The sequence below is a fragment of the Protopterus annectens genome, chromosome 16.part0 (genome assembly GCF_019279795.1).
Source record: "Protopterus annectens isolate FY-2018-M chromosome 16.part0, PAN1.0, whole genome shotgun sequence".
Lineage (NCBI taxonomy): Eukaryota > Metazoa > Chordata > Ceratodontiformes > Protopteridae > Protopterus > Protopterus annectens.
The window spans coordinates 701,001,021-701,015,940 of NC_056750.1; the positions used below are offsets into that span (position 1 = coordinate 701,001,021).

Genomic DNA, 14,920 nt, shown 5'->3' on the forward strand with positions numbered 1-14,920 from the left:
CTTTCATTAGTTATGTCAGAAACCTGGGTGGCAACTCCCAGATATGCTCTGAGTTAGTGCAAAATGACAAAAAATACACTGAACCCACAGACATTGCCAACATCCTGGCAGACAGGTTCAGTGCAAATCCCCCCCAAAAGAGCAAATCTCCATCCCAACAGAGTGTAGCCTCCCTGACATCACAGATGCACAGGTGAGAGCTGCCCTCTCCAAAGCAAAAAACACAGCATCAATGGGACTGGACGGTGTCCTGGGCTGCGTCTTACATGAGCTCCAAGAAGAACTGAACCCTCACATAAAGTCACTGTTCAATCTCGGCCTTACTACAGGATATGTACCCAGGGAATGGCATACAGCAACAGTGGTCCCACTCCACAAACCTGGTGCCACAACGGACCCCGGAAACTATCACCCTATAAGTCTGACTAGCCTGGTCTGCAAAGCTATGGAGCATATCATCATGGAACTCATAAACAAGGACAGTGGGAACCTCCAAACACTGTATCCTACCCAATTCGGCTTTGTTAAGGGCAGATCTTGCCTCTTGAACCTGGTCGACTTCTTTGAAACAGTCACCAAGGCCATAGATGAAGGGAAGGTAGTCCACACAGCCTACTTGGACATCGCAAAAGCCTTCAACACAGTACCCCACTCGGGCATCATAAATAAGCTCACCAGCTTAAATATCAACCCCTATGTCACAAGATGGGCTGCAAACTGGCTCAGTGATAGAATTCACATGGTCAGAATTGCAGGTGCCATGTCAGACTCTAAACCAGTTAGAAGTGGCGTCCCACAAGGCTCAGTCCTGAGACCTCTCTTGTTCAGTATATATTTCTCTGTGGTACAGGCTAACATGGGAGGACTATGGCTGACCAAGTTTATAGATGACTGCAAACTGGGTGCCATAATCGAATCGCCGACTGACACAAGCATCTTCCAAAAGGGTCTCACAGAGATGGATAACTGGTGCCAGAGCCATGGCCTAAAGCTAAATGCCAAAAAGTGCATAGTCATCCCCTTTGGGGAAAAACAAAGTGCCCACAAATTACCACATAGGTGGTAATCCATTAAGTACGGAAGAAGTAATTAGGGATTTGGGGACCCAAGTAGATAGCAATCTCTCCTTTGACAATCACGTTGCCAAAGTGGTTAGAAAGACCTTCTATATAGCCCACCTTATCATGAAAGGGTTCACATCTAGATCGAGAGGTCATTGTGTCCCTCTACTCATCACTCATCAGGCCCATAATTGAATACAATGCCCCATTTGGGATGTACCTTACCTGACACCTGCAGCAACTGGAAAGACCCCAAAAGTACCTCATCAAGAGGATCAAGGGACTCAAACAGATGCCCTACGCAGTTAGGATAAAGAAACTCCAGCTCTACTCAGTTGCTTACCGTCTACTCAGAGGCGATCTGTGCCTGACATATAAAGCCATGTCCAAACCAGAATTAATGGACATGCTCCACCTCAGGAAATCCAAATCCATTAGAGCTACATGCTCCAGAGACTTAAACCTCAGCACAGAAATAAATAGGACATGCTGGAGGGACAGATTCATATCCCAGAGACTCCCCTCACTCTGGAACAAAATCCCAGTCCATGTTAGGCAGAGCCCTTCAATGACCCTCTTCAAGAGAAATATTGACGAGTGGATGGCAGATCATAGGTTTACCCCTGGGATCTCTTCTGTGTCCCTACTAGACAGAGGCACAATAAACTAACTGTAAAAGGGCTATCTTCTGTGACCTACTATTCAAAGACACAGTCTACAAATCTAAAAGTGTGGCGAAAGCCAAACACACTCTGGCTAGGCTTATAAATGCCCTGGGGCAGATAGCCTAGTATCAACCTATGAACCTATGTACATAGTAGTCTTTCAGGTGAGCAAAGTGCACTAAGGTTACTGTATGATGAGATTTTTTTTACACTTTACTAGCCAGGCTCTGCAGCATAAATACTATGCATCACACCTTTCCACTCAAGGCAGCTAAAACATATCATTACTTTTTGCAACATATCAACTTAAGGAAGGAATAAATAATATGCACCTTAACAGTAATAAAATAAATAAAAATAATAAACTCTCAATAAAGAGTTCATTGTTCATACACTATAAATCTGGCTGTACTTATCATTTGGCTTTTTGGCCATACTATAAGGTATCTACTGTGTGCAACTATTAGTTATACCAACAGGTTAACCTGAAGTAGGTTAGGCAGTTCAAGCCATCCTAGTAGATTTAGGTTATGACAGTGATGAGTTCTGTAGGCTGCATCGGTAGCAAATCTAGCAATGTGATTGTAGCTGCTAGAAAGTTTATTAAGGTCAATTTTGCTGAGGTTTGTAAATAGAGGGAAAGCATAGAGGAGGGTGGAATAAAGGAGTAGATGTGTACAAGTAATTACAGTTCTGGCTAATGGCGTTATAGATCCTATATTCAGTGAGGGTGGGAGCAAGTTTTTATTAACTGTTTTAATAGTTTTATGGCCATCTTAAATTGTTTGGGATGCTTCAGATTTCTGATTTCAAGAGGGAGTTTGTTCCATGCTATAGAAGGGAAGTAGCTGTATATGTTTTGTCCTGATTTAGATTTAGGTTTATAAATACCTAATAGATCGAGGGATGAGCTCCTGGGATTTCTTGTAGGAGAGTAATAAGAGATGAGACAAGACAGGGCTGGACAATAGTCTGGCTGATACAGAACTGAGTGCATGGTTTGGAGCTGTGAGAGCAGGAGTAGGTGGGGAAGGTCAAGCTAGTTTAAATGTTTCAGGGATAGACAGTGGTAGGGTTTATAGGTTTGTTGAGCAGCAAATCTGGCTATATTGTGGTAAGTTGACTCAAACTTGGTGAGTAGAGAGGAGTTTAGATTAGTGCGAATTTGAGGGCAATATGTAAGGCAGAGTAGGAGGTAAGTATATATGTGTGGTTCTAGCTTCACGGGTAAGACATTTTTTGTTTCTGTATAAGAGTGCTAATTTCTTATGCATTTTCTTGATACAATAATTTATGTGATGGTCAAATTTTAGCTGATCATCAATGGTAACACCAAGCAGTTGTATCCTTGATTCAACTACAATGGGGGTACTGCTAAGTGACATTATAAAAAATGCACATTGCTTCTCTATTTTATATATCTTGCATGGTGACCAACATAATGTCAAACTCTGGTCCTTTAATTTAAACATTTCAAAGCATACTAGAACAAGGCTTGGTTATTGTACAGTTACTGTTATACCTGGAGAAAAAAAAAGCATATGAGTCCTTTGAATTTTAATTTGAATGTTTTTGGTACAACCAACCTATTTCTCCTGCATAAAAAATACGCAGTTGGGACTTTCTTCTTTTTCAGTCATACCAGTAATACAGATATATTTTTCATGAAGCTGTAGACCATAGCTGGCCTTAGGCATGGGCCAACTAGGTGGCTGCCTAGGATGCCACTCTAGCAGGGGCACTTTCCCAGTATTTATTTATTTGTTTTGTAGTAAAGAAATGGTTTCTTTAAAATGTGTTAAATGAATACCGGAAAAAATGAAGAGTAATACAAACTGTGGGAAAAAGGAAGAAAAAGGTAATCTGGATGGTGTGGGTGGACCAGGATGGGGGCATCAGATGATGTTGGGGGGAGGTGCTGTAGAGCCCTTTTGCCTAGGTCACCAGAAGACCAAAGGATGGTCCTGCTCAAGACTCATGAACAACTTTTTTATTTCTATTTTTATAAGTTCAGTTCAATCAATAAAGAAGCATACAATTATGTTAACTGCTTGTTCAAACGCAACTCTTTAGACAAATTGTAATAAAAAGGAGGAGAGGAACCTAATAGAAAGTAAGAAAGAACCTACTTTTAGCCCCAGTGCACTCACGCAGTATACACAGACCCTTACTACCTCGTTGTCTGGTTTGACACTCATGCACCAGCACAGACTATTAGAACCAAAACAAAAGTTGCTCCTTGAATCTCAAGAGAAAACAGACATAAAATGCTACTTAGAAATAGGGCTTGGGCCACTTCGAGGACCACAAAAAAACCTATAGATCAACTTAGATATAGACAGCTAAGAAATGAAACAAAAAATCCACAACATTAGACAAGAAAAACTATTACTGTCATCTACGAGAAAAACACAAAAACAAGCCATAAAAGTTTTTGATAGGTATAAAAAAACTCCTTAGTCCAGGACAGTCCTCCGTGCCTACCCCCTTGGATTCTAACCAAAAAACCCCAGCATAAATTGCTAATACCTTTAACAGCTTCTTTACAACAACCATCCAGAACCTAGCTAACTAATTATCCCCTGGATGCCCATATTCTCCTGCCACTTCACCCCGCCCCCAACTCCCCTTTAACTTCAAGCCAGTTTGTACATATTTTGGCCTGAAAATTAATTAAATGTCGGCTGATCTTCTCCCTGCAGAATATCTACAAAAAGCTGCAGATGCCATAGCATACTCCCATTACTAAAGAACAACAAAAGCCAGTAAAATCCAAAGGTTTATTCGATACACTCTAGCGCCTCGGCTACAGTAAGCCTCCTTGAAGGCTTACTGTAGCCGAGGCGCTAGAGTGTATCGAATAAACCTTTGGATTTTACTGGCTTTTGTTGTTCTTTGGTGATATCAGTTCTATTTTGTTGTTTTCTACTCCCATTACTACCCTGATCAATAGAACTATAACTGAAGTGTCCATTCCCTCCATCTGGAAGATATCCCATGTCATCTCACTTCATAAAGGGGGCAGCTCTACTGAACCTTCATACTATAGACCCATAGCTATTCTGTCACCCTTAGCTACAATTATAGAAAAATGCATCCACAATCAACTCCTGAACTATTTTATCCATAATAATTTTCTAGCCAACACCCAACATGGCTTTAGACCATTCCATAGTACAACCTCAGCCCTCCTCTCCTTCTCTGTCATTAACCAACACCGAAACTTTCTCAATCTTTCAAAAGCCTTTGATATTGTAAATGACCAAATACTCATAAACACTTTGAAATCCATCTCTCTAGAGGACCAGGCCATCCAGTGGTTTCAATCATATATCAGTGGTAGACAACAGGCTGTCCTACGGCAGAGCAAACTATCCACCCTTTTACCCATCACCCTTGGAGTACTATTACTCTATTATTTTCCATTTTCATCAATGATTTGTATAAGGTCATCCCAAATGCAACATGCATTCAATATGCGGATGACTCCACTTTAGTATGCTCCGACACTTCACCTACAGATTGCAGATTCTATCCCAAAATACTTTTAACACAGTTGAAAATTGGCTCCTTAACCATCATCTCATGGTAAATCCTAATAAAACCAAACTGCTTGCTTTTCTCCCCCACTCACAGGTCTTCCCCTATAACCTTTACATTAAAATCCAACAATGGCACCATCATTTCCCCTGACTCCTCAACCAAACTGTTTGGAGTTATAATAGATAATAACCTTAAGTTTGATCTGCATATCAATAAAACTATTAAAACAGTTAATAAAAAACTTGGCTCACTATATAGGATCTATAACGCCATTAGCCAGAACTGTAATTGCTTGTACACATCTACTCTCCACCCTCCTCTATGCTTCCCCTCTATTTACAAACCTCAGCAAAATTGACCTTAATAAACTTTCTAGCAGCTACAATCACATTGCTAGATTTGCTACCGATGCAGCCTACAGAACCCATCACTGTCATAACCTAAATCTACTAGGATGGCTTGAACTGCTTAACCTACTTCAGGTTAACCAACTAATAGTTGCACACAAGATCCTGTACCAACCAGATAAGACACCCATACTTAAAAATCTCATCACCCCCTACAGTAACCTTAGTGCACTTTGCTCACCTGAAAGACTACTAGTTCATAGGTTGATACTAGGCTATCTGCCCTAGGGCATTTATAAGCCTAGCCAAAGTGTGTTTGGCTTTCGCCACCCTTTTAGATTAGTTGACTGTGCCTCTGTATAGTAGGTCACAGAAGATAGCCCTTTTAAGGTTAGTTTACTGTGCCTCTGTCTAGTAGGGACACAGAAGAGATCCCAGGGGTAAACCTATAATCTGCCATCCACTCATCAATATTTCTCTTGAAGAGGGTCATTGAAGGGCTCTGCCTAACATGGACTGGGATTTTGTTCCAGAGTGAGGGGAGTCTCTGGGATATGAATCTGTCCCTCCAACATGTCCTATTTATTTCTGTGCTGAGGGCAAGATGCTACTCAAGGTCAGGGTCATACCGGCCTGGGCTACATGATCAAAGAGTTCCTCTATGTCTCTTTTCATGTCGTCCAGGGAGGTACATCTCAGGACATTCACACCAGCATGGACAATGATGGAGTCATATTTGTACTTGCTTTGGAGTGACCTGAGTGCATGTGTTATGTGGCGGATCCTGGCACCTGACAGACAGCTTACAGTGACCTTCTCCTTGTTCAGCCTGGTGAGTGGGACGTCAGTGTGTCTGACAATAGAGTCACCTATTACAAGTGTATTAGGTGTGTTGTTTAGCCTTAAGGGCTGTGACTGTGTGGCACACTGACTTTGTGAACTATGTGATACATGGGTATTGTTGTGGGGTAGCAGTTGTTTGGGTGTCTGCTTTGGAGGTCTCTGCTGCTTAGGCAGATTTTTATTTAGAGCCTCCGAGTATGTTTTTGTGTGTTTATGTGTTTGGTTTGCTGTTGCTATAGGTCTATGCAAGACTGGATTTGTGGTGTGTGTGTGGTTACCTTCTCCTCCTGATTGACTGTGCCAGTCATGGGTCGAGAGAGCTTGGCCTCCAGTTTGGCTATATAGTTGCATCTCTCACATATATTTGAGTTTGCTGGGAGGAGGAGAGGGTTGTCTGTGTACATAAGGCAGTTGTAACATTGCCTCAAAATTCCCATATTCACCAGCTGGACTGGAGAGTACACACGAAACTGACCTTTGGACATGTCAGGATATTATGATGAAATACTTTTGACTGATCAAAAAGGATCAGTAGGTGTTAAGTGTTTAAAAGAGTATAAGAGGTTTACTGTTTATAAGATTACTTATAAGTGCAAGTGTAACGCTTTAAAATGAAAATAGAGTGTTTCCTTTGAGATTTAGATCAGTTCCAAGGGAAAAAGTGAAGAGCAGACTCCATGGAGCCGGTAATAGTTTAAACCCGTTTAAGCGGCGCTGCCTGATGCTGCGCTATGCGCAAAATCATGCAAAACTGCGCTAAAATGGGTTTTTAAGCAGGGGACTTGAAAGAGCTAAGAATTAGCCCAAAACGGCCAATAAACAACAAGTTTCTCGGCTGACATCACTCCTCCAGGGACAGATAAGCTGCTCAAAGCTCCCCTCTCCCACTGGTGAACAAAGAAGCTTCCTTCTATCCAAGTAAGGATATGGGCAACACAGGAACAATTCTAAAGTCCAGAATACAGCAATACCTGTATTAGGGACTATTCTAGCTCAGGAAAGGTGGGGAACAAGGATATATATATATATTTTCTTTTTTCTAGGCAGACAACAGAAAAAGCACAGTAAATACTTTACACAGGCTAGCACACATGAGTGAGCAGCCTCAACAGTTAAATCAAACAAAAAAAGACAATTTCAAAGTGCAGGTAATAATAAATGCAGTATCAAGCAGAAGAGCAGTTTTAACTCGCTTTTTGGCGAGAATAGACAGTCGCAAAGGTAAAGGCAGTAAAAGGTACTTAAATCAGGTAGTAGTCACTCTTTTTCGTCTCTCTGCTGCTAGAACCACTCTGCAGGACCATGAGGAGCTTTGCTGAGTCAGAACAAGCGCAAAAACCACGCCAAAGCGTTTTTTAAGCGGGGGACTTGAAAGAGCTAGGAATTAGCCCAAAACGGCCAATAAACAACAAGTTTCTGGGCTGACATCACTCCTCCAGGGACAGATGGGCTGCTCAAAGCTCCCCACTCCCACTGGTGAACAAAGAAGCTTCCTTCTATCCAAGTAAGGATATGGGCAACACAGGAACTATTCTAAAGTCCAGAATACAGCAATACCTGTATTAGGGACTATTCTAGCTCAGGAAAGGTGGGAAACAAGGATTTTTTTTTTCTAGGCAGACAACAGAAAAAGCACAGTAAATACTTTACACAGGCTAGCACACTTGTGTGAGCAGCCTCAACAGTTACATCAAGCAAAAAGACAATTTCAAAGTGCAGTAAATGCAGTAACAAGCTTATTTCAAGCAAAAGAGCAGTTTTAACTCGCTTTTCAGCGAGAATAGACAGTCACAAAGGTAAAGGCAGTAAAAGGTATTTAAATCAGGTAGCAGTCACTCTTTTTCATCTCTCTACTGCTAGCACCACTCTGCAGGACCACGGGGAGCTTTGTTGAGTCAGAACAATGTTGCATTACTATTTCATTAAGGTTAATTTTTTTCTGATTGAAGCTCTGCTATTAAAGTTTTATGATAAAAAAGTAATTTGATTATATGGGTGCAAGGGGATATGGTATCCACCCATTCTATAGCTTTTGCAATCAAAACAAAATTGCATATATTTTTGATAGATGTTATATTCATTTTATAAAGTTTTAGATTTCTATGTTTTACATGCATGAAGTTTTGTATTTCAAGAAGATTGCTTATTTTAAAGTTTACTTCCACTTCAATAAAGAGAGTGTTCAGGGAAATGTATGGGATACTTAGCATTTTAATAATTAAGGGATAATTTTTAGGGAAGACACTGTCTATTGTACCGGATAAACCAAATTATGTTATGTTTAATATTTGTTTTAATGTTAAAGGTTATCTTTATCTTGAGGACCTGGAGTGTGTTGTAGGTCTATAAAAATAGTCATGCTGTTGGATATATATTGTTAAATATTTTCTGAGTCTGCAAGGTGGAATTATTTTATTTGAAAAATAATTATTTTCTAGATGGCAGTTTTAGCTACTTGCTTTTATATTGGCATTTGCATTTAGAAGGTAGTTTAACGGGAATTAGTTGATATATGTGGAATTTTTTTGTTTGTTTGGTTTGGCTTCTTCTTTTGCATGGAATGTAAATAGTTTGCCAAATTCTGCTAAAAGCAATAGGGCGCTGAATTATCTGATGACATGTATACCTTGGGTTGTAGTTTTGCAGGACACTAATAGGATGAACAGGAACAGATCTCATTAATAAAGGGTTATCAGCCCTCTGGGGAAACATTGTTCTTTCATGAGACAAGACAGAAAGGTGTGACACCATTGATCTGTAAGAAATGTCCTTTGTTAGTGGAAAACACAGTAGGTTAACAAGGTTCTTTTGTTATTTCATTTGGGGCAACTCATATTATTAAATATGGTATTTATCTGCCCAAAGGAACATCTAGTGAGAACTTTCAGTCATGAGATGAATCATTGCTTTCTTTCATTGTTTTATTTTATATCTAGATGATTTGAATACAATGATCAGAAGTTAGAAGTAGACCCGGGGCTAATTTGATTTCATTTTTACGGTAATATGTAGGTTATCCCTGCCAAAGTTGTGCGATAAAAAGATGAATTTGACATTAAGTTAGAGGTTGCACAAAATAGCTATGACTCTAGTTGATATAAATCAAGATGTAGGATTGACAATATGTGCATAACTATACAGTATGTATATTTAAAGTGGTAAAGATCTGTCTTATAATAATTTCTGATTAAGTTCCCATACAATGTTTATTACATACTCCAGTTGTTTCTTGTTTGGAACAGCACTATTTCCTAACATTATGTACAGCAAAAGGCATATAGTAGCATAGTTTGGGCCAGTCCCTTTAAATGTGCTGGCACAGAAGAATCATATAGCATATTTGTAGTAGATAGCATTCTTAAGAACACTAGCTCAGAAACAGATAAGGAGGTTAGAGTTAATGGAGAAAGTTACACAGAGGGTAGTTTAAAACCCACTGTTCTGATGTACAGCAGATTTCTGAAATTTGTATCAAAACAGGGTCCTGAAAGGGCACCAGAAGAAGTTACATTCACCAGAAAGAAGAAGGACAATCTAGAAGATGTTCCTATGAAAGAATGGAGATGAACCTTGTAGAGGTGTGACTTATTGGATTTATCTCTACTTGTGTTGATGGAAGTGATATTTTGGTTTATCCACATCTGTGGTGTGACAAAGATGGCTGGTCTGCTGAGATCTTTGAAAATGCAGTTTGTTTTGCCCGCTATTGTGCCACAACCCTGTCTATAAGAAAATATTGCTTCTGAATAAAAGAAACAATATTGCTTTTGATTCTACTGTTGCACAACCATGACCAAAAGGAATTCACCTAAAAAGTAAGTTGACTAAGACACAGCTCAATACATTGTGACTTTGATAGGTTGTGAGAGAATCACAAGCGATTGGTAAAGTGAACACTCAACAATATATAGAGCTGCCATGAATATCATAAATACATTTTCATGCGCATATATAATGTATAATATGTGCATATATTTTGTCATATAAAATATACCTGCTGGACATTTTGCCCCTTGGTTACATACTCATTTCCAACTTTGACTCGTGGATGACACAGACCCTTCAGTAGGTCTGCTGAATTCAGACCCATTAAGTAAGCTGCTTTGTCAGCATCTAAAACAAAGAAAAAAAAGATAACATTTAGTGACTAGCACCAGCTACCCCTTCATCAGAGACTAATTACAAATTACATTCAAGTGTCCGCCAACAAAATGCACTTCCTTCATGAATTTGATAAAGACTTGAACTTAAGGTTGTTGCAGGTTCATGTCCCTGAACATAACATCCTTTTGAGCAACTTGAACAACATAGCAATAAACTGGGGGGCCCTAATTCTTGCCCTGTTTGCCATTCTTACATCTATTACCCTTTTTAGTGATTGCTTCTTTGCTTGTTTAGTATGCCACAGGAAGAGATCATGCACTTACAGAAGTTCCTTACATATTTCTCTTTCTTCCAACAAAATAACTTTGTTTCTAGAGGATCGTGTAGGGACTACCCAGCTATGCTGCCATTTTTCCAATTTACCTTTCTTTTTACGAAGAATCCATGCATTGTTTTCTACACAACCAAAGAGCAAATGTTAGGTGATCAGCTGAGCCCACCTAAACTGGAGGACTTCTTCCTGACAGACCTTATTTCTAAACTATATTTCCTCCATCTTTATTGTTTTTTCTTTACATCTTTTTTGAACTCACTCTTAGTTGCTTCTACATTTACCAAATAAAATTAATTACATTCACCTTTTTCAGAATGTACTAGTATATTTGTGCCTTTACTCCATCCTTTTACTGGTCTGTTTCTCTTCTACCTCCTCTTGGTTATGTGTTCTACATGTGTGACAGTTTTTCCACCCCATTGAAAAGTCCAAGCCACCAGATTTGAATCTGCAAAATGATTTCAAAAATAAACTTTAACTCTACTTATTAAACCTAAAAACTCTTTCCTATAGTCTCTTATTACCATTCTGATAAACAGAAAAAAAAAAGCAATAACACTAAATTGTTCATTATTAATGTGATAATATGGACAAGTGCCAGCATAGCCAGCTGGAGTTTTGTAAAGAATGATATATCCTTTGAATATCAAACTGATTTATACAAGATGCTTATGTTACAAATGTTTTAGAACTGTATGTCATTTGTATATCAAAATGATTTGTACAGATGCTTGTGCTGAAAATGTATTTGTGAGATTTGATTGTGTTAATTGTGTTAAAATTTACCAACAGTGCACTCTTCTGGAATGAAAAGAAATGTACATGTATTATTGCAACTGAATTAAATATACCAGCTAGCTTACTTTAAGAAAAATAAGGAAAATGTCAATGAGCTGTTAAATCATTAAAATGCCACCCCATAGTGCTGAATAGGACTGGAGATGCTAGGTCTAGAAAAAAAAAGCCTTTGTTCATTAGCTCAGTAAAAAGAGTGGCAGTCTCAGACACTGCAATAAACATGAGAATATTTGCTTGGTTATGTTCTCAAAATCTTATTGAAGATGTTAAAACTGAAATTTTAAACTGTCTCCTAGGCAAATCAATTCTGTTAAGCCCTTCTACAGCTGAGGTGCTTAAGAGGTTTAATGAGATAAATACAAATTTCCCTTCTACTCCAGCTCTCTTTTTCTAAAAGCAGTTTAAGCAGCAAGATGCCAATAAAAAGGATTAAAAAAACAGTGGCAAAGGGACTCCCAAAAGAGAGTGAAAGCCTCACAAAACCAAAGAAATTCCATTAAGTCAGAATGACTCTTTGCCCCTTCAAGCTCCCTTCGTGGCAATCATTCTTCTCCTCTCCTCTCTTCTCTTCTCTTCATATTCTTCACTAGTGCCACCATATTGTTCCAGAAAATTGGGTCCAAACAGTTATTCAAATGGGATATTCTTGGCAGAGGGACTCTCTCCATCCTTTTTCAAGGGATCTGTCCTTGTCCAGCAAAACAAACAATCCTGTTTCCTCCTCTTCTGGAGCAAATGTCATCTCAGTGATTTATTTAAAGAGTACATACAGCAGAGGAGAAAAGGGTTATATTTAAGTTTTATTTTTCTGCTGTTGGTTTAAAATCCTGTGCTAGACATCTTTTTTCACAATTAGTAGTCCCAGAGTTCAAAATATTGTCCCTTCAGATCCTATTACCTTTGGTCGCTTTACTTTCATGGCAAAGAGATTTAAAAGATGTCTACCATTACATATCCACTGATAAACATTTCAGAATTTTTTAAGATTTTTAATATCTGGCTCACATAATCATTTCTCTGCCTTATCCTTTGATGGTTATTTATAAAAGTGTTTGGCCCTGCTAATTGTTCATTGCAGACATTAAGACTCACATTTTTCTTCGTTTGAATGATTGTCTTATATCTGCAGATGTGTTATATTCGCAGAATCTTTTTCCAATTGCCAAGATTCCTTAGAGAGTGTTTAAAATATTTTATTCAGTCTGAGTTTTCAAGTAAATTTACAGAAATCTTCTCTCATTCCATCTTGTAAAATGGTTTTCCTAAGATATCTGTTACATTCTGCCTTGGGAAGAGTTTCTTTTTCTCCAGGCAAATTAGAAATGTTACAAACATTCTTTATGAGTTTTTCCAATCAAAACCATGTATCTGTAAGGGAATTTCACAGGAATCTGGAGTGCATGGCTTCTGTGATTCTTATGAGTCCCCCAGCCAGACTTGACATGAGAAAAATTCAGTGGTTTGTCATGTCAATCTGGACTTAACATCTTCACCCTTTATCTTTTTAGAGTCTCATGTTTGAGTTTGTAAAGATGGGTGTTCTGTGGGGTGTAGACCAGTTTTCTTGGATTCTATATCCCCCATTATCCCTTACACCTCATCTTGAATTTGTCACAACAGATATTTCACACCTGTTGCAGGCGTAGTCTCCAAGGGGGGGGGGGTGAAAGTGCAAGGTATATGGAAAAAACTAGACTATAAAAAGCACATAAATGCCAAACAGGTGTTGCCAGCAGTAAATGCGTTGCAAGCCATTGATCATTATTGCTAACCATGACCTCTGCAAGTTTTCACATTCTACACCAGAGTGATGTGATATGCAAACAAAAAAGGGGGACACCAGATCTTACCACCATTGCAGACTGGCCATGATAGCCTGGAAAGTAACAACTCAGCTCAAGCTGACTCTGCAGTCTTCAAACATTGCATCAGAGCAGAACATTGTAGCAGATTAGTCCAACATGACCATGACAGACCTTCACAAAAAGAAACTTTACTCTGGGGTATACCAAGAATTGCTTTAACTGTAACACCTCAAGTAGATTTGTTTGCCTCCTCTTAGAACAGACAAAGACATTATGCTCTAGGATTCACTGGGATCAGGAATGGAAGACATGAATGTTCATATTTGCTTTTTCACCATTCTCAGGGTTCTTCTAAACATCCAGAAGCTTTTTGGTCCAGTCATCAGTGGTGCTCCCATCCTTTGAAACTGGCCTGGGCCACTTACCACAGGCTTTGCCATAGACTGGACTTTCTATCACAAGGCATGGGTTGTTTGGTACCTCTCCAACTTGAAATCTCTGCATCAGACTGCCTAGATAAAAGAATTTGATACCTTTTAGGCAAATTTTTTTCTGAGGATGTGCAGGAGATACTGAAAGTGGATAAAAAATGCTACCAGGAAATCATATATATGAAAATGGAAAATATTTTCTAGTTGGTGCCATTCCAAGAATCAGGACCTTCTTTATGTCTGACTGCTTCTGGTTCTTGATTATCGGCATGAATTAGTGTCCTCTGGCCTTTATTTTTCCTCTGTCATGGTTCATTTTTGGCCATTTCTGATTGTCTGTACTTGGATTCCCCCTTTCTACCTATCTTCAAGTCAAGCAGTTTTTGAAAGGGGTTTTACAATCCATTTACATAAGACATGGATAGTTTCTTACTGGGATCTTAATTTTGTGCTTGAAAAGCTTACTCTGTTTCCATTTGGACCCACTCATCAGGCTGAATTAGGTTTTTAACTTGGAAAACTTTATGCATTTTTCTGACTTCAGTTTGTAGAGTATCTGAGTTATAAGCACTTATGGTGGGTCAGCCCTACATCATTGTCAGCAAAGACAGGTTTTATTTGAGAACCTCTCCCTCTCTTATGCCTAAATTTGTCTCAGAGTTTACTTTTAGACAGTCTGTTAATCTTCTTGTCATTTTTTTCTCATCCCAAGAACAAAATAGAACTAATTATTCATACTCTGGATGTCTACAACTCAGATACTACCAAGACAAAACTCGATACTTTTGGAAATATGATCAGTTGTTTTTCTCCTGTGAAGGTATGAGGAAAGCCAATCTGAGTCAAAACTGACTATTTCTAGATGGTTGTCTCATGATGTTTCCTTTTGTTATTCTTAGCATAATATACCACTTCATGCAGGCTGAGGCCCATTATACCCTGGCTATGGCTTCTTTTGTGGCTTTCTGGAAAGAGATGGACACTAGAAG

General features: G+C 39.0%; 2 protein-coding genes across 2 annotated transcripts in view; one reads left to right on the top strand and one right to left on the bottom strand.

Moving 5' to 3' along the window:
• The window catches only part of LOC122790335 (zinc finger protein 239-like), a 1,358,627-nt gene that overhangs the window by 411,689 nt on the left and 932,018 nt on the right, over positions 1 to 14,920 (top strand). The gene's annotated exons all lie outside the window — the stretch shown is intronic.
• The window catches only part of LOC122790334 (myosin-6-like), a 353,888-nt gene that overhangs the window by 186,706 nt on the left and 152,262 nt on the right, over positions 1 to 14,920 (bottom strand). Inside the window, 1 exon segment of the mRNA XM_044057853.1 lies at positions 10,454 to 10,572. Within this exon segment, the coding sequence (XP_043913788.1) occupies positions 10,454 to 10,572 (119 nt within the window).